The 18,565-nt window shown below is 32.6% G+C and overlaps 1 protein-coding gene across 4 annotated transcripts in view; it reads left to right on the top strand.

Moving 5' to 3' along the window:
• The window catches only part of Eip63E (Ecdysone-induced protein 63E), an 84,433-nt gene extending 66,191 nt beyond the window's left edge, over nt 1-18,242 (top strand). For all 4 annotated transcript variants that reach the window (XM_064357401.1, XM_008193178.3, XM_008193179.3 and 1 more), the window contains 5 exons: nt 911-1,107; nt 4,714-4,805; nt 4,880-5,054; nt 11,870-12,524; nt 17,019-18,242. In XM_064357401.1, the coding sequence (XP_064213471.1) occupies nt 911-1,107; nt 4,714-4,805; nt 4,880-5,054; nt 11,870-12,524; nt 17,019-17,083 (1,184 nt within the window). In that variant the 3' untranslated portion in view covers nt 17,084-18,242. The remainder of the gene's footprint in view (nt 1-910; nt 1,108-4,713; nt 4,806-4,879; nt 5,055-11,869; nt 12,525-17,018) is intronic.
• The last annotated feature ends 323 nt before the right edge of the window (nt 18,243-18,565 follow it).

Genomic DNA, 18,565 nt, shown 5'->3' with positions numbered 1-18,565 from the left:
AAACATTTTTTTTTTCGACAACATTTGGTGGATCTTCAACTAGGTTTACCACATTTTGCGAAAGGACTGACTTTTTGTCTGAAAAATTTCTTAAATCGCAAAAATTGTTTGGTTTTTATATTTTTCGGTTTATTTTTGTCGAAATCTCGCCAAAGCATCGCGTTTTTGAATAAGAAATTATTGAAATGTTTTACAAATGATTGTAATTTTTAGATTGACCAATTCAATTCTACCAGAAAAAAAAGTGTAAAAGATTACACAATGCAAATGCGGCGTCAGATACTAAAATTATGCCTCGCTTTATACAGTTTGTCGCATCAGCGCTTAGTTATAATAATTATACTCTGTATGTGTATAAATTAACTGAATTACGTGTCGTAGTATAGTGCCGTGCGATGTTTAATTTATTTCCAAGAACTTGCCAAGGCTATTAATTCCACTAATAGATCAAACGAAGAGTTAATGAATTTCATTGTCTTTCCACACAAGATTTAATGAATTCCTTTCGTCTCCCAACGAAACGAGAGCTAAACATTTCGACATGTCATCGCCTCGCGCTAATGAAGCTATTTGAGTGAATTTTTCCCGTCTTGAAAACGCCTCATCGTCACAACAAATAAATAATAACCTTTGAATGGAATTTCTTTTATACTTTCTCTTGCCACAGACGACACGACGCTAAAAATCCTCTTAGATTTAATTATTCGAAATCAGCGAAGGGCGAAGGCAAAGGCGCCTTTTTCCACGTGGGTGCACTAAGCTTGCGACATAACGTAGCCAATTAGAAAAAGGCACCGAAGGGTCCTTGACGCGTTTATCAATTTAGCGGATTTTTCCATCTCTGTTAAAGTTGAAAGGCTTTTAACAAGGGTTGCTTTGATATATGCTGAGGGGTGTGTTTTTTCCCCAGAACTGTACAATGTGTCCGGGCATGAAAGGGTCAAACGCCAACTTTCCGTGTCCTCGGACAGCAAACTCCTCGACGACGATATTCGGGAGGAGACCAAAGTGATACTACGACCGAGAAAACCCCCCAGACCCAAGTCCGAAGTTTTACTCAATCAAGGGTCCGATCACCGGCGAACGAAGAGGTATTCCGCTTTTGGGGTGAGTGAATTATTCAAAAGGGCGGAATTAAAGCACTGCAACTTGCCGAACATAAGCTCGGCTAAGACCACTCGCGATTCAAATTTATCGGAATAATGGGGGCGAAGGGATGTTGCGTTTGTGCTGTCTTGACTGCCTGTTTTAATTATGTAAAGGTAAAACGGTAATTGTCTACAGAACTGGCTTTTGGATTTTTGCAAAAATTTTTGTTGCATGAAACGGCTCGTGTGCTTAGCACGTTTGTCAGTTATTTCGCAAAAAATTGTTAAAAACAAACCGAAAATGCATCAACTTAAGTGTTAAAATTTTCACTGTGTTTAAGCAAGTTTTTGAAATAAAAATTAGGATTTTTTTAATTATCGCCACAACTGGCTGAAAAAACACTAAACTTATGTAATTTTTACTTGTGTCATTCGATCAGTTTGGTTTTGAATTAGAGCCAAAAAGTCGAAAAAAATTGTTAAAAAAATTAAAAGCCTGAGTTTTTTAAAAAATAATTAAAAATTAAAAACTTTTACTATTGCTAAAACTGATTGAAATAACACTAAATTAAGACAATAACTACGTAAGTTTTTGCCTTTTTCAAACGTTTTACAGTCAGAAATTAATATATTAAGCAAGAAATTGATTATGTTGTTTATCAAAAAAATAAACTTAAAAAACACATAATTTGAATTTGTTTGAAAATGTTATTTATTTATTAATGTTATTTTGTAGGTGTACCTTTTTCAACATCTAAGCATATTTTTAAACCAACTTTATATTTTTTTGTGTGAGATTTGGCTAAATTAAAATGGACTTCTAAATCGGATCGGATTTCTCTCCAAATTTTGTAAAAAGTAAGCCGAAAAATCATTAAATTAGTTCAAATGTTGCGGTTTTGTTTTAAAAAACCACTGAATTATGTTGCAAAAATAAGTCGTTAAATACGAGATAAAATGTTTGTGTTTTTTTTTGTGCTTTTAAGCACGTTTTTGAAGTAATAAAGTTTTTTTTCGAACATTATATGACAACATTTCCAAAACTGACTGAAAAAACAAACTGATGTTAGTTTTGTCTTTCGATTAGTTCATTTTTATTTTAAATCAAAACACTCCAAAAAAATTCGCCAAAAAATAAGCAAATGAATAAAACAGTTTGGTGGCAAATGGTATTTTCAAACGAAGTTTTTAATTTTTCTGAGAGATTTTGCTAAAACAGACTGAAAAACTACTAAAGTAAAATAATAATTATGTAACTTTTTTGCGTTTTTTGAGCGTTTAATTCGAAAACGCTTGTATTTCTCAAGACAAGCGAACATTAGTTTTTGTCATTTTTAATATTTATGCAAGTTTTTCCGAAAGATGTTTGTCGAAAAGTCAGGAAATTACATCGAAATTGATATTATTTTGTTTATTTTACGCGATTTTCATTGTTTGTTGATCGAAATTTCGTAAAAAATTAAACCGTAAAAACAAAATTTAAGTTTGGTAAAAAATTAAGTTATTTTTACCTTTTCCAACGCCTAAGCACCTGTTAAAACAAAAGTTTCCGTTTTTTGGGGATTTTTTTCGACATCAGATCAAACTTCACCAAATGGCAACGGATTTCTCTCGAAATTTTGTAAAAATTTGAGTCACAACATCACAGGTTTATTAGTTAGGATAGTTAGTATTTTGCAAAAATTCGTTAAACAAGAGTCGAAAATGTATCAACTTCAGTCAAAAATGATCTTAAATTTACCTTTTTGGTATGTTTGAGCACAGTTTTGACGTGAAAACAAAGATTCCTTCGAAGAATTTCTCCCAAACTGATTGAAAAAACACCATTTTTCACTTTCTTTCTGTAATTTTTGACTACTTCATTCGATTAGTTTATTAATCTAAATTTAGACACGCCCAAAAATTGCAAAAATTTCGTCATAAGTAAGCAAAACGAAACAAAAGGCTTCATTGAAAGTGGTGATTTTAAACAAAATTCTTAGTTTTTCTGTGAGAGTTTACTAAAACAGACTGAAAAATTACTAACTTAAGAATGTCGTTACATAATTTTTGTTTCTAGCGTTTTTCTTTATTTTAATATCAAGATTAAACTGAACATGTGTTTTTTTAATTATTTCACCAAGTTTTTTTCGAAAAATTTTGCCAAGGTTTACGAAATTATGTACATCGAAATTGCTATTCTTTTGTTTGTGTCACTCAATTTCAGTTGGTTTTTGGTCAAAATTTTGTCAAAAAATAAATTTAAAAGTACAAAATTTTATTTTTTCTGTTTTCAACATCTAAACAACTAGATTTTTTATTTTTTTTGGTGAGATTTTTCTAGATCAGACCGAAAAATTACAACTTCGGATAAAAATGACATTGATTTTGTCTTTTTCGAGAGCCAAAAAAGTTGTTCTGTTGGAAATTACTTTATTTTTTTTTGTGTCTTATGTTTTAACATAATTATTTCGCAAAATTTTATTACAAACGAACTAAAATAAATTTCAGCCAGAAATGAACTGCTTTTTACCTTTTTTCAGTGTTCAAGCACGTTTTTTGAACAATGTCGCTAAACAAACAAAATACTTCATTCGAAAATTTTCATTTTTTTTTTAGATTTTGCTGAAGCAGACAGAAAAAAAACAACTAATTAAGACAGTAGTAATTACTTTCAATTATTTTTTGCCTTTTTCGAGCGTTTGTCAGCTATGAACGCAATTATTTCCCAAGATTTTATTAAAAACGAGCCGAACATGTTATTTTTCGGAACTTTTTACATAATTTGCCCGAAAAATTGATTAAAATAATGGTTCTTCATTGAGAAATATTTTAAGGGACACAATCTTAAGATACCAGAAAGACTGTAAAGAAATTAATTAATTAATTAATTTAAATTAATTAAAAATTTAAAAATTAATTAAAATTAATTAATTTAATTAAAAAAAAAAATGGAAACATGGAAAAACCTCTTGTATTACATACTATTTACCTATAAAAACAATTCTCACTTTCCCCTTTTCCATTAAACTTGTGTTTATTGATTTTCTTTTGTACATAATTGAAAAACATGTTGAAAAATGTCTATGAAAAAAATTCAGTAACTAAATGAATTTCTAAAATGAATAAATTATTTTTTTAAATATCTCTGTGTGCAATACGTGGATTTATTTAATTAATTGGCTCCTAATATGCTTAGGGATCCTTGATCGGAACAAATTTAAATTCAAGGCTTCTAAGATCGCGATGCCACTGAACCGGAAACTAGTATCTAATTTGAATGCAACAAACGTTTATTATGTAACTTCCTGTACGAGAAAAGTGGCCTTTTTTTCGGCGTTCGTCTCTAATAACAGTCCTTGTTAGTCGAAACCCTCGATTTCATCAACGGTAGCTGAACATCGGGGTAATGTCCCTTCCAATTACATTCCAGCCGGTCCAATTAAACACGAAAAAAATCCATTAAACGCTTCACAATTAAGATGGGTATCGCCTTGTTTTTGGCTTTAAGTAAGTCACGTAAATAATTGCAATGGGCGTTGATTTCCCTTTGAATGTTTCCGAGGCGTTTTTAAAGGAAAGCGAGGAAATCCGAGCCAATTAGGAAAAAAATAAAGACAAAAACTAAGTGTGATATCGTTTGCAGGGCGACTCCCCCTTCGGCAAGTCGGAAGCCTACATAAAACTAGAACAATTAGGTGAAGGTTCATACGCGACCGTGTACAAAGGATTTAGCAAGTAAGTCCCTTGGCGTTCCGCCCCAACCGTTCGTTCCCAACCGACTAATTCGCTTTGCTCTTCATCTCTTCCAGTTTACAAAACCAAGTCGTAGCATTGAAAGAGATTAGACTTCAAGAAGAAGAAGGAGCTCCGTTCACGGCGATCCGAGAAGCCTCCCTCCTCAAAGAACTGAAACACGCCAACATAGTCACACTGCACGACATCGTCCACACGCGAGAGACTCTCACTTTCGTTTTTGAATATGTCGTAAGTGAAATCACAAATTCTCAAAGTCTTGACTTTTTTATTTTGTCATTTCCGGCAAATCTATTTACATTTCATAGCCCAGTAAAATTAGACAAATCGGTGGAAAAAATGCCTAGAGAGTTTTTTTTAAAGCTTTCTTTACACTTAGGTAGTCCCCATGGTTGGGGGGCGAGCTCGAGGAAGGGGTTAAAGCAGTCTTTTTTTGGTTATTCGCTTATATCTTGGGAACTCTTACTAATTTGTCTAATTTGACTGGGGTAATAATCATAATAATAATAATAATAATAATAATAGTACTAAATTTTTATTATAAGCTAGCGCTTAATTTTTCTAAGCTACAATAGCTTTTTATGTGTTTTATGAGTTTTTATTTATAAGCAAAGTATCATCTGTGAACAGATACTCTCGGTAGTCTATTTTTTGTTTTTAAGCGAAAAATTGCCTGAGAAATAGAATAAATTTTCTCCCAAAAATAATTTGGATAGCATATACTATAAAAATCAGAATAATTTAATTAATTTTTTTGAGATTAATCTAATTAATGATGTTTGAATTAATAAGATTAAGCCTATTGAGAGAGATTGGTTTATGAAAATAAAGATTATTGATAAAATTATGTTTGAAGATATAATTAAGGTTACATAATTTTTTTGTTGATTTTTTGCTTATATCTCGAAAACTGTTACTCCTATCAATTTTTATTTCTGTACCAAAATTAAAGCTGATAAAATTTTCTACAAAATGATTATTTGCATTTTGAGTTATAGGGCTGGAAAGTAATAATCATTTAAAAAATGTCCTTCAAAACAGAACGTCCAACAGTTCATTCTATCATATTTTCTGGGTCATCCTCAGATGCTGAATTGTGGTCTTCAACTGGAGAGCCCGAGGGAAGAAAGTATTTTTCTCCCTTATTTACCACTCTTAGCTTAGTTGGGGGACGCTTTACACACACTATTTCCTTGTAAATACTTATGATATACTAATGTTTAGTTATGCAGTGTCATGTAAACACGAAACTTCAAAAGCTAGTAACTTGCTTACGGTTAGTCCTACAACAATAAGGCTGGGACCATTTTATAGGAAATTTTATTAACTTTAATTTTGGTAATAAGATAAAAATTGATAAGGTGACCGTTTCCGAGATATAAGCAAAAAAAGACAGCTTTAGCTTCTTCTCCCTCTTCGAGCTCGCTCTCCACCTTCGGGGACTTTTGATATATGTCTTCCCAAGTGTAAAGGAAGCTTTTAAAGAAAATTTCAACTCTCTAGGAATTTTTTCCACCGATCGCCTTATTTTTGTCTAATTTGACTGGGCTATCACGTAAGTGTATGTGAATGATCCGGCGAATCGATTGGCATCGAGAACATTACAAAATTCTGTAATAACTTTTACCTGTTTTTGCTTATGCTGGCAATTTTAATCTATTAGCCGGAGGTCAATGTTTGTTTTAATGTACTCGTAGATAATTAAAAGAGCTTTACAGAGATAATGTACTAAGGGCCAGTTTCGTAAAGTTTCGTAATCGAAATAAAGGAACTTTAAAGTTAATGTTAATTTAGGATGAAAGAATTGTTAACAAATTCATAGTATTTAGCTCATTATAAACGACATTTAATTTAATGCTACTTTAAAATCGATATAACTGCCTCTTAATGAGGTTACTTCTGACAGTTCCGAAGTTATTGCAGTTTATACGAGGGGTGGTCGTAAATTTAAAAAAATATTTAACCATTTTCGGCAAAAATATACGAGAAAATGAAAGTATTTTAACGTGTTTGTATGTAGAATTATCCGGGGAATCTATTGACATCGTGCAAGTCACAAAATTCGTAGTAGTTTTCAAGTTATCGATGAAAAAACTTCAAAAAACCTTTCGTTTTGTAAACAAAGGAAATGTTTTTCCACAAGCTGCTGCATTTTAAGTAAGAAGCAATGTTTTTTTATTGTTTTGTTTTTTTATTTTTTTATGCTCAGTAATGCTGCCGCTAGTATTCCCGCGGCTTTTGACACACCCGATATAACTTATAAATTTTGCCGATTTTTGCTTATGTCGGAAATTTTTGTGAGTATTGTTAGTCTCAAGACAATGATCTTTATTTATACAGATAATTAAGACAGTTTTCCAGCTAAAATGCTCTTAATGAAGTTATGGCTAATAATTCCGGAGTTAATGCCCGATAAATCTTCAGGGTACCGGAAATTGATCAAAATCTCGACAAAAATAAAAAATAAACATTCCAAAATTGAACCAATTGACGATTTTATCTCAAGAATAGAAAAGTGCACAAAATTTGCTTTGAATTAAATAACAAGTTTTATAAAAACACAATGATTTATGTAGTTTAAAAAGCTTTAGGATGAAAACTTCGATAAAAATTCGGATAAAAAGTTGTTTAAAATCGCTGAAAATCTAGGCTCATTTTAAAGTTTAAAAAAATTACTACTAGTATAATACCTAAAATGAACCGTAGAATTCACTTTGTCTTTGAACTTTTTGTTTATTGAGTTAAGATTTTTTTACTGAAAAACTAACCGAACCGACACCGGGTTTTTTAAAACGTTTTTTTTTTTTTTGAATTATTAATATTATTATAGTTTCGCAGATAGACTTTTAAAACGTTTTGCAATTTTGATTTATTTCCACATTTCAAACGCCAATTACGGCGAAATTATTACATCTATCGCAATAACTTTGGCTACATCGTAATCGTCATGGAAAAATCATAAGTTGCCGTAAGTTTCGAAGCGATATCTTCCTAAAAAAAAAATACGTTTCAATCGCCGATTACGGCCTAAGCTAGGACAAAAATCCGGCACCGTTGTAATCGGCACTTCAATTTCTCACGACCTGAGAACCACAATGTTCTAACTCATTTTTCTGTTAAATTTGATATAATCGATACACGTTTTTCACTGCATTTTTGGATTAGTAGAGTTATTTTGAAGCCGTTTTTATCAGATTTTTCTATACCTAAGTTTAACCATTTTCGCTGTTTTTAAGATTTTTTCAAAATTTTTGGATTTGCATTTGTCACTTAAAAAATCGGTAACTCTCCTAATATAAGAGATTTCGAAATCATATTTGGAAAATTAAAAGAGAAAGCCTATGTCTCTTCTCCAGTGTGATCAAAATTGGAACTGACGTCGTATTTTTAACATTGTTATGACGTCTTCGACTCGTCCTGGTAGCTTACGAGTGGCAGTAGAAGATCACTTTCCGGATGTGATGCGTACAACATTTTTTTTGCAACCGTCATGAGAATTTATTCATCTCGGAGAAGCGTCTAACGTCATTAACATCGTTAAAAACACGACTGCAGTTGCAATACCTCATTCTTTTGTTTACTCGTCCAGTAAAACCTCACTTTCCGGACTTGATACGTAAAATACTATTTCGTTGAACGTTTATTAATTTCGATATTAATGAATTATTTTATTTAAAAAGGATGTATTTATTAATAGACGTTATTAATACACTCTTTTTCATTAAGTAATTATTTTTGAAATATTGACGTTTTGATGATATTTTGATATAATTATTTTTGATTATTTATAATAATGTTATTAATATTACAATTGTTTAAATCGAAGGATGAAGGTACGTTATAAGGTCTCATCTTTATTGATTCGTTGAAAAACTTAAATTGGTTTTGATTTGTAATTAATTTTTAATTTTGTCACAAAAAAAGAGTTTACGGTCAACGAAAAAATATTGTTAATAAACTCGTTTGTTAATGGGCAATTAATAAACTCAACTATTGAAGGCACTCACTCGCTATCGCTCGTTCGTGCTTTAAACAGTTTCGTTTATTAATCGTCTTCATTAACAAACTAGTGTATTAAAGAACTATTAATTTCACACTTTTTTTCTCTCGTTTCCATGGAAAACTATGAAAAATGGCTATGGCTAATGAATTTCTCAAGCCCAACAAAACTTTATTGTACCGTGAAAACTATTAAACATAAGTATGGGGAATGCTAATACAGATCGATCGATACAAAATTAAATTCTCAACGATTTAATGAAATAAAACTTGCAGTTATGGGTTAAAGTTCTGAAAACTTTAAACAAAAGAAAACATTTGGGGTTCGTTATTCTTTTTTAGAAATTTGAAAACACCAAAGGAAAGATCTAGCCTTCCTCTTTCAAATCAGTTAAAAATATTTCCAAATTTAAAAAAATGGTAGACTTATTGAATTGAACGGGAAGGTCAAAAAAATTTAAAAACCTAAATACTTCGTAAACGGCTAAATTTTAGTACTGGGATAGCTTATGAAAACTAACTCCAGTAATCTAAAAACGCATTAAAAAATATAGCTTTCCATTTAAAATAAGGAAGTTGATAGCGACTTCCGGTATAACCGGAATTGTCAACATCCTGAAAATATTTTCATTGACAAGAGATTATGGTTGCATACAAATTTTCTGGTGACTATCATTATTAAAACTTCCAATATTTCTAATGAGGGATTTAGACGGAACACTCTGTGTTGTACAAGTATGACAAACATTTCAGACAAATGAGAATACAAAATGTAATATTCATTTAAAACCTTATGGTTCTCAGGTCGCGATGTAACATATAAATTTACAGAGCCTCATTTTTATTAGAGTTCCTTTATTGGGATAGTTGGGACACTGAACGTCAAACCGAGGCAATTTTGTATTATGTGGATAAGGTATATATTTCTATCCTTTTTTATTAAAATTTTTGTTAGTAACTTATGTCAGAGGTTTATGTCGAAAATAATTTCAAGGTTTTAATTTTTGTCAATTGCATAAAATGACATAATTACGTCAAATTTAACCAGGGACGTAGAAAACATAGAAATTTTGGGACTACTATTTAAAAAAAGAAAATAATTGAATACCTACCAATCATGGCCTCCTTGATGTATGGAGACAACTTCGTTGTTCAGGCCTGGCGCATCGATAACCTTCAGCGGTTTTTTCGAAACCGTAGATGGCGCCCTATTTAGCGCACTGACGTTTATGTGACAAATAGCATTTGTGAGGTTAAATCCGAAAAAAAATTGAATTTAACAAGTACAATCATCATAAGAGAAGGTGAAAAAGAGCCAACAATGTAATTGATAATTTCTAAATACAAAAACTCAAAAAAATTTATAAAGTAGTAGATTTTTTTCGGGAGTTTGGTGATCCACGAGCGGTGCTTGAGAGTGAGCAGGGGTCCAGACAGGAACTTTGGAACGGACGGTTCAGAGACACTCTAGCAGAAGAACGCTGGATCGAGCTTTTTTAAACCATTTCATTTGAAAAAAACGACTTCCTTTGTACATTTTACTAAAACTAAATTAACAATAGCAGGTTTTGAAAATACGTGTGTGCAAAATAGTTTCATTTGCCTAAACAATGTATTGCAAATATCTGCTCGTTAAAAGGTTGCAAATACCTATCAGAAAACTTAAGCCATGTCTTAAAAATCACAGATTTGTAACGCATTCAACCTTAACTATTGGTAAAACCATAGAGTATGCATAATAAATGGAAGGTTCTTTGAAACATCGTTTTCTCTGCATCTGCGTCTGCGTACTAGTGCCGTAGGTTATGCTTAAAATACTTATAAACGATGAACAATCAATTCACCTTAAAATAATTTGTATATCTTCTGAAGCTGAAAATAAAAAATCCTAATGATCGTAAAATGATTTCCTGCAAAAGTTACACTATCCAAACGTTCATTCAGGGCATAACTTTAGAATTATCCTCACATTTTCAACGTATTTCACGAATGCACACTTACATCTTTCAAATTTATTAGTCTTTAACCTCAAAAATGGTATTTGTCAAATAAACGTCAGTCCGCTAAATGCAGCGCCAGTGGAGAATCAGCCGAACTTAAAGATGCGCCAGGCCTGAACAACGAAGTTGCCTCAATACATCAAGGAGGCCATGCTACCAATATTAATGTTCACATTTCTGAAATTTTTCGATATTTATTTTAATATTAAATACATAACTTAAAACATACTTCAATGCTAAAAATGCTTTTCTTTCAGTCACAATTTTTAGTTAAACATCTCGTCCCCAAAAGTGGTCATCAAGAACCCTTCATATCCCCTGTCGTCTTTTTAAATTTTCTAAAAAACGATATTGAAGGTGTTCTCGTATGAAAAACGTAACAAAATCGTGAATTCCCAATAACTTTATAATTTGAAACAAAATCTAAAGTTCACGTAGATGCTAAAGGCGGCCAAGCAGTGACAGGTTCAACTTTCCTAAAAATTAGAACCAATTTTGGGTTCAAGTACCTATTTTGTAAATGCATAGACAAATTCCCAAAATCTCATAGATTTTGTACATAACATTATTTAGACAATCCACTTTTGCAAATGCTTTTTAATAATAAACGTAAAACTTGACAGGAAAGGTTCAATTTCTCTCTCTTTCATCGCTGATTACCATTTCTTAAAGTTAAGGGAAAAATGTTTATGATGAAGAGTTTAGACGTAAAATTCTTGTACTTACAAACAAATCTCTTTTAAAATTTGGAGTTTATATAAAAAAAAAAACAGTGAATTGACGACGACTGCCAGTCTAAACCATTTCTAAACGCAGTTAGTCGACGAAAAACATTTTTTGACAAATTTATTTGACTTTTCGCCAAATTTCAAGTATAACACCACTCATTTCTATCCCAATTTGTTTTTTTACACATTCCAACTGAAGCGTAAATGAAACAAAATTTCGAAAATTGACATTCAGTGTCCCAACTCTAATTTTTATCACAATTAATTGCTTGTCATAATATGTGAATTTTTGAAAAAATTGATAATGATTTTGTTGCAGCACACCGACCTATCTCAGTATCTCGAACGGCACAGCGGCGGCTTGGACCCTCGCAACGTCCGACTGTTCCTCTTCCAATTGTTGCGAGGGCTGTCCTACTGCCACAAGCGCCGGGTGCTCCACCGCGACGTCAAACCCCAAAACCTCCTCATTAGCGAGATCGGCGAATTAAAACTCGCCGACTTCGGCCTGGCTCGAGCCAAATCAGTGCCCAGCCACACCTACTCCCACGAGGTGGTCACGCTGTGGTACCGACCTCCGGACGTCCTCCTCGGAAGCACCGAATACTCCACGTCGTTGGATATGTGGGGCGTCGGCTGTATATTCGTCGAAATGATCACCGGGATGGCGATTTTTCCCGGCGTCAGGGATACCTACGATCAACTAGATAAGATATTTAAGGTGTTAGGAACTCCGACCGAAGAAGACTGGGCCGGCGTTACGCGATTGCCGGGTTATAAGTTACACAAAATAGGACAGTATAGAGCTAGGAAATTGGGGCTGTGTTGGCCGCGGCTGCATGACGTCGTCCATGGGGAGGCGATGGCCACGGCTTTGCTGCAGTTGGATCCGCTGAAGCGGCTAGGGGCCGATGAGGCCATGGTGCATCCCTATTTTAATGGCTTGCCCAAGAAGCTTCTAGAGTTGCCCGATGGTAAGAACATTTAACAATGACCTGAATTGACAATTTTTGGCACTTCGTTATGTAATGTATTCGCAACAGATCATTTGCTTAAGTATGAGTTGATATTTGATGATTTTTTTAACGAGTTTCAGCGTAAATCGGGCAACTGACGAGTGGTAAAACGTGTAGTTATCATCCACGAGGTGAAATAAATAATCCGATTTACACGAAAACGAGTTGAATACAACGTTTTATTCTTCAAATTACGTGTAGACTCAGCTAGCCTTATATAATTGCTTTAAATCTATTAAAAAATAATCTGACGTTTTGTATAGAAAATACATCCTTACACAGGAGAAAAAGCGTAAATTTTGACGTTGTCGAAGGATAAAACAATTTTATGTTCTGTAAATGAAGTAATCGCCTTTTCAGCATTAATTAAATGTTGAACTTTTTTTCAATTTTTTTTCTTGGGAAAAATGCGTTACTGAAGGGAAAAGTTTGGGAGATACAATGTGTTTTTAAATAGTTAACTTTAAAAATGGTTTACATGTAAAAAAAATTGTGCCGCTCTGCTCAGTTGAATCCTCATACCTCTGTCAATAAATGTCAAATCTGTCAGTTGAAAAATTCAATTAATTTCTTTTAAAAATTTCGTTAAAATGCAAGTAATTTATTACACTGTGCAAGAAAACACTGTTATTGTCGAAGCTTATTTCCGAATTGGAGACTTTATAATTAGAGAATGGTAATATTCGATGTCTAAATGCCTGTCATTAGCTCTATAAAGCGGCATTTCTGATTTTATATGAGAAATTTACAGACGGCTAGGTGAGAATCATTTAAAAACACATTGTACATAGCTGAGGGGTAGATGAAATATGAACAAATTACGTTACTTTAAACAATTAGACAAATGTACCAGATTTTTTTAAAATTTCGATTTAGCTCTTTTCATTTAAAAACTTACTTATTCCAAAGATTATATAGAATCAAGCTGAAAAGTTAAAAAAAGACAAACATACTAGAAAAAAGAATAATAAAAACAGAATAGTCTAAGACAGTGCATTACATAATACATAAGTCAACAAAAACATAAATAAAAGCTTACAAATTATTAAAATTACAGTGAATTTAATCTTCAAAGTTATAAGCAATTAACAAAGAAAATGTTTCGCTTTAAAAATACAAACTAGCAAGAAATTACAAAAATGTTGACAAGATATTATAGAGAATAAATAAAATATATAAAAATGTTAAAAATTCTATAAGAAATTCACTTTATGTGAATTAAATAATTACGTTATTTCTGACAATACTAATTGATTTGCTACTTCATTTTAAACCAGAAACTCAATTATGGTAACAGATTTCATGGAATCAACACAGTAGGTAAAAAAATTTAACAGGCAAAAATTAATAAAGAAATATTAATACGTTAAATAACAATAACAAACACTACAATGAACCAAAAACTCTCTTTGTCTTATTTTCCAAGGTTTTGTCGAAGCAAGTTCAAAACTCGTCAGAACAGGTGGGTCTGAATTACGTTATTTCTTCCACTTTTAAGTTTTCAGCTCTTTTTGAACCAGAAACTCACTTATTTCAAGAAATTTTGATGAAACAATCTGAATAGTTACAAAAAAAGGAAGATAAACATATACTAGTAAAGAGAAACATAAAATATAAAAATTTTATAACAAATAAAATTTACCAGATGCTTATGTATTTCAAGGTATTTTGTCGAATTAAGCCAAAAAGTTGAAAAAGTAAAAGTAACGTACACAAATAAAAAAAATAAAAAATACAAAAGTCAAAGAAGTTCAAGAACAATTAATTAATTAATTAATATTTTTGTACTTTACAAAATTAAAATTAAAAAGGGCAGGACCTACCTACTTGCATAGTAAGTAATACGTGTATTTATAGCATCATTAATTAAATTTTGAAATTGAAATTTCGATTTTTTTTTCTTGAGAAAAAAAATATCTGTCAACTTTGATTTAAATAGTTGAGAGCAAAGCCAGTAGATATACTAAAGTAGCGACACGGACCTTGACAGGGCAACAATAACGATTATACACTCTACAGATGGCTCCACCATCAAAATTCAAAAACGTACGTCAAAAATGTCAAGATTTTTTCACGTTTAAAAAATTGGTGAATCAGAACAATAAATTCGGTGATCGTCTATAATTTCACCCTGGTTATTACAGTTTATGTGTACAGATACCATGAAACTTTCAAACTTGTGCTTCACTCACGTAAAAATAAATCAGATCGTCCCTAAATTCAACTGAACATTGCAATGAGAAAGGCTTTTAGAATGCGCAGAGTACAGCAACTCTTATGGACATTTCGAAGAAGGTGCTGGCGCTTCAACAGTGAATTCATTCCTTAAAAGAATTTGAACTATGTATTTAACGAAAAAGCCAAAAACACGTTCCAAAATAATAGTTGTTTGATCTCAAAAAATTGTGATACTTACATTTCTAATTTTAATAAACTCCTCTCTAAGTGTTTTTACAGTTTATCGTATTTAATTACTCCAAGATTTTAAATTGGTCGATTTATTTTTTTTTAATTAAATTTAATTTTTTGCCTCAACACTATAAACAACTGCTATGAAACCAAGACATTTTTCGCAATAAGAAAAGTAAATGTTTTCAATATTACCCGAGAGGTAAACCGCAGAAGAAATCAGTGTACAAAATTAAGTAAATAAAGAAATTTTAAGGAAATCACTTTAAAAATTTAGGGAAAATCAGAAGGAATCATGATGAAATTACAGGAAACCATTTGAGGTACGGTTTACACCTCGATATTACCTAAGAAATAGAAATAATACAACCTGAATTTCTCTTTATTATTTAAATGTTGTATAACATAGTTGCTATAAATAAGTGGCTATAAAAAGTCCACCAAACTTCGATACGCTACAATTCCCAGATTTAGATGCATTAAATTTTGTGAAACGAAGGTCAGTGTAAGCAGAGCGGTCTTAAATTCTTTCCCATTAGGACAGAATCTAATCATTTAGAATGAATTTTCAAGGAAGTATTGTTTAAATCTACCTGAAATACTTATTGAAAATTTGGTATCTTAGAAATTTCTCTTTCAAGTTGGTACCTAACACTTTATGTTTCTGAAACAATTTTTGTTTGAATGAGTTTCCAGTATTCTCACACAGACCTGCTTCGTAATGTGGACGACTTTGAACAGTCTGGAGGCCCTTATGTTTAATGTTTTTGGTGTCGATTTATTATTTACGTGATTTAAGCACAGGTTTGAAAGTTCCATGAAATCTGTTCATAACCAATAACCACAGTAAAACTACAGATGAACGCTAGAATCACTGTGCTCTTTACCAATTTTTCAAAAGTGAGAGAATCTTGACAGTTTTGACGTATGTTCAAAATTACTGACAATTTGACGAACCTTTAAAATTACAGCGTTATTACAAAAAATGTCGAGCCTTGGAAAACTAAACTGCCTGTTTAAATACATTCTCGATTTAAATCTATCATCTAACGTGACCTTTAACGAATATCTCTTTTGAGCATCCCCATTAGCAATTTTATTCAGTGAAGATTAAACGTAGAAACAGGGACAAAACGCACTTACTAAGGCTTTTCAAGGCTACGCATTTTATGTAAATAATGCGGTATATGTCGAATTTCGATAGTTGCGCCCTCTCTAGAGTATATAATCGTTATTGTTGCCCTGTCAAGGTCCGTGTCGCTACTTTAGTATATCTACTGGCTTTGGTTGAGAGGAATACTGTTACCGTCAAAGAATCGTAAGGTTGGCATAACTATAAATACTAATTTTTTTGAATTGTTTTTTACCATTTTTTACCTAGCAGATTCAGTTTAAAAATCTCTACAAATTTTTAAAGTTATCATTACGTTACAACATGTACGACACATGGAATTATTTCAACCAAATCTGGTGTACAAAATCTCAAATGCAGAATACAGCTAGTTTCGCAAATAATCGAAATGAACTTTTTTTATGGTGATACAGTCTGTCTGGTCTTTATCACAATTTTGACAATGGCATTTGATTATTAAAAAAAATAACTTGTATATGGGTAAAGGAGGAATGAACTGCTAATTGTAGTTAGTTTGGTAGGATTTCATCTTCACAGAAAAAAACTATCGTTTGGAACTAAAATTTATTTACGATTTGTACATTCAACAACTTCATTATTTGTTATGTAGTAGTTAGTAAAAGTTAAACTTGCACCCTAAATGGTCCGTTGAAGTATAGTTACCGTGGCTCCTGGCGACCCGTTCTTGGACACAATGTATACAGTTGTCTCACGCATTTCACTTTATCACTTCTGAATCAATCACAAGTGATTGATTTAATTTATTTCTTCAAATTTTGTCACCACAAGAGTTTGTGGTCAAAGGAAAATGGTTGTAATCAACAAGTTATTTGTTGAATAACGAATACGCTATAATAACGAAGGATGTCAAAACTGTCCTCAGAGTTATTGTAATTTTGTTTTTTTGTTAGATGCTTCGATCTTCAGCGTGGAGGGCGTGCACCTGTACCAAGAGCAGTATTCTGGTATCAAATGAGGATTGTCAAAACTACCTCTCTCAGGAACCTTCTTCAAGCAATGACCCCTTGGTCATTTCCTTCATCCCAGCTTCAAGCCACGCCACTGTCACACTGCTGTGCAACATCTTTCCGTTATTACTACATCATGACATTTGTTGGACAACGATGTGATTTTTTACATTCTCACACACACTCACCGATCCATTCCTTCCATGGTGCTCAATTATAAAATTAAAGACTTAGCGTCTGGTCAAAAAAGGGCTGTTGTTATGCCTTGGCACCCGTTTCTGTTTTTCAGTAGAAGTCATTTTATCTTTCGCCCCATCGCCGTTCCTCTGCGCCACGTAAATAAACGAACAAGATTTAAGACTGAATCGTGTCGGATCGTGTCTTATTAGCTATGTCATAGGGGGCGCTGCAGCTTGGCGGGGGAACGATCGTGCCAACGGTCAAAACGTAGTAGTGATTTTGATTAAATTTAATTAGGAAATACTGGATTTAGGCCTAATAGAAGAGCATGGTTTAGTTGCTGTGAGCTCTAGAACACCATCTTAGTCAATGAAAATAGCGATAGAGTAGGCCATTCTTGGATCAAGGCACTAAGCGGCAATGCACCCCTCCTGTGGTACGTCCAAACATGCCGTCAACTTTCACTTGTTTAGCGGTTAGATTTTACTGATTTTTCGCATTTGGTTAAGAATTCAAATTGCTTCGTGGCCAAATGCAAAAAATAATCACTCATATGCTCAGTGCACGCTTACGTAGGCAGGCACTCGTTTCCGTCAAAATGATGACAAATCAAAAGTGTTTTTACAGCGGATGAATCGAAACGCAAGACCAACAACAAACTTGAAGGTTTTCGTTGTCTCACACTATTTTTTATAACAATAATAAATGATGATCGCAACGTTTCATTTGTTCTTTTGGATGTATCGCTCTGAAATGCACCATTTTTGTGTCAAAATTGGTGTGATTTATATTATGTGATAGAGTTAAATTGTTACTTTGGTTTGTTACGCGGATGTGTTTACTGAAGGTGAATTTTATGATACCGAGGAATAATGGTGTACGTAATCCTTGTACCATGTTGCATTGTACATAGAAATAGTTGTTTATATTATAAGATAATTATACGAATACCGAAAATTTACTGAATAATAAATGTCTTTGTATAAACGACTGTTCTTACTTACCAACCCACAGTCCAGCCAGCAAACGACAAAGAATAAAAAAAATATGGAACACCTTTCTATTTGCTTACAGTCCCGTGATCCTGAAATTAATTTTCTGTTAAAATTTCTAAATTTAAATAACAGGATTTGTATTAGGATCATAGGAATGCGAAGAGGTGTTAAAGGTATTACAGAAACCTGTAACAGTGCCATCTAGTGGGAGCGCTTTTTACTTTTCCAAAAGACCCTTTTGCATTCCTGTGATCCTAATACAAATCCTGGTTGTTGCCGATTTTGAGACAAATCCCTAAATATTTATCGCCAAGG

The sequence above is a fragment of the Tribolium castaneum genome, chromosome 1, assembly GCF_031307605.1.
Source record: "Tribolium castaneum strain GA2 chromosome 1, icTriCast1.1, whole genome shotgun sequence".
Lineage (NCBI taxonomy): Eukaryota > Metazoa > Arthropoda > Insecta > Coleoptera > Tenebrionidae > Tribolium > Tribolium castaneum.
This window is presented reverse-complemented; position numbering and strand designations above follow the sequence as displayed.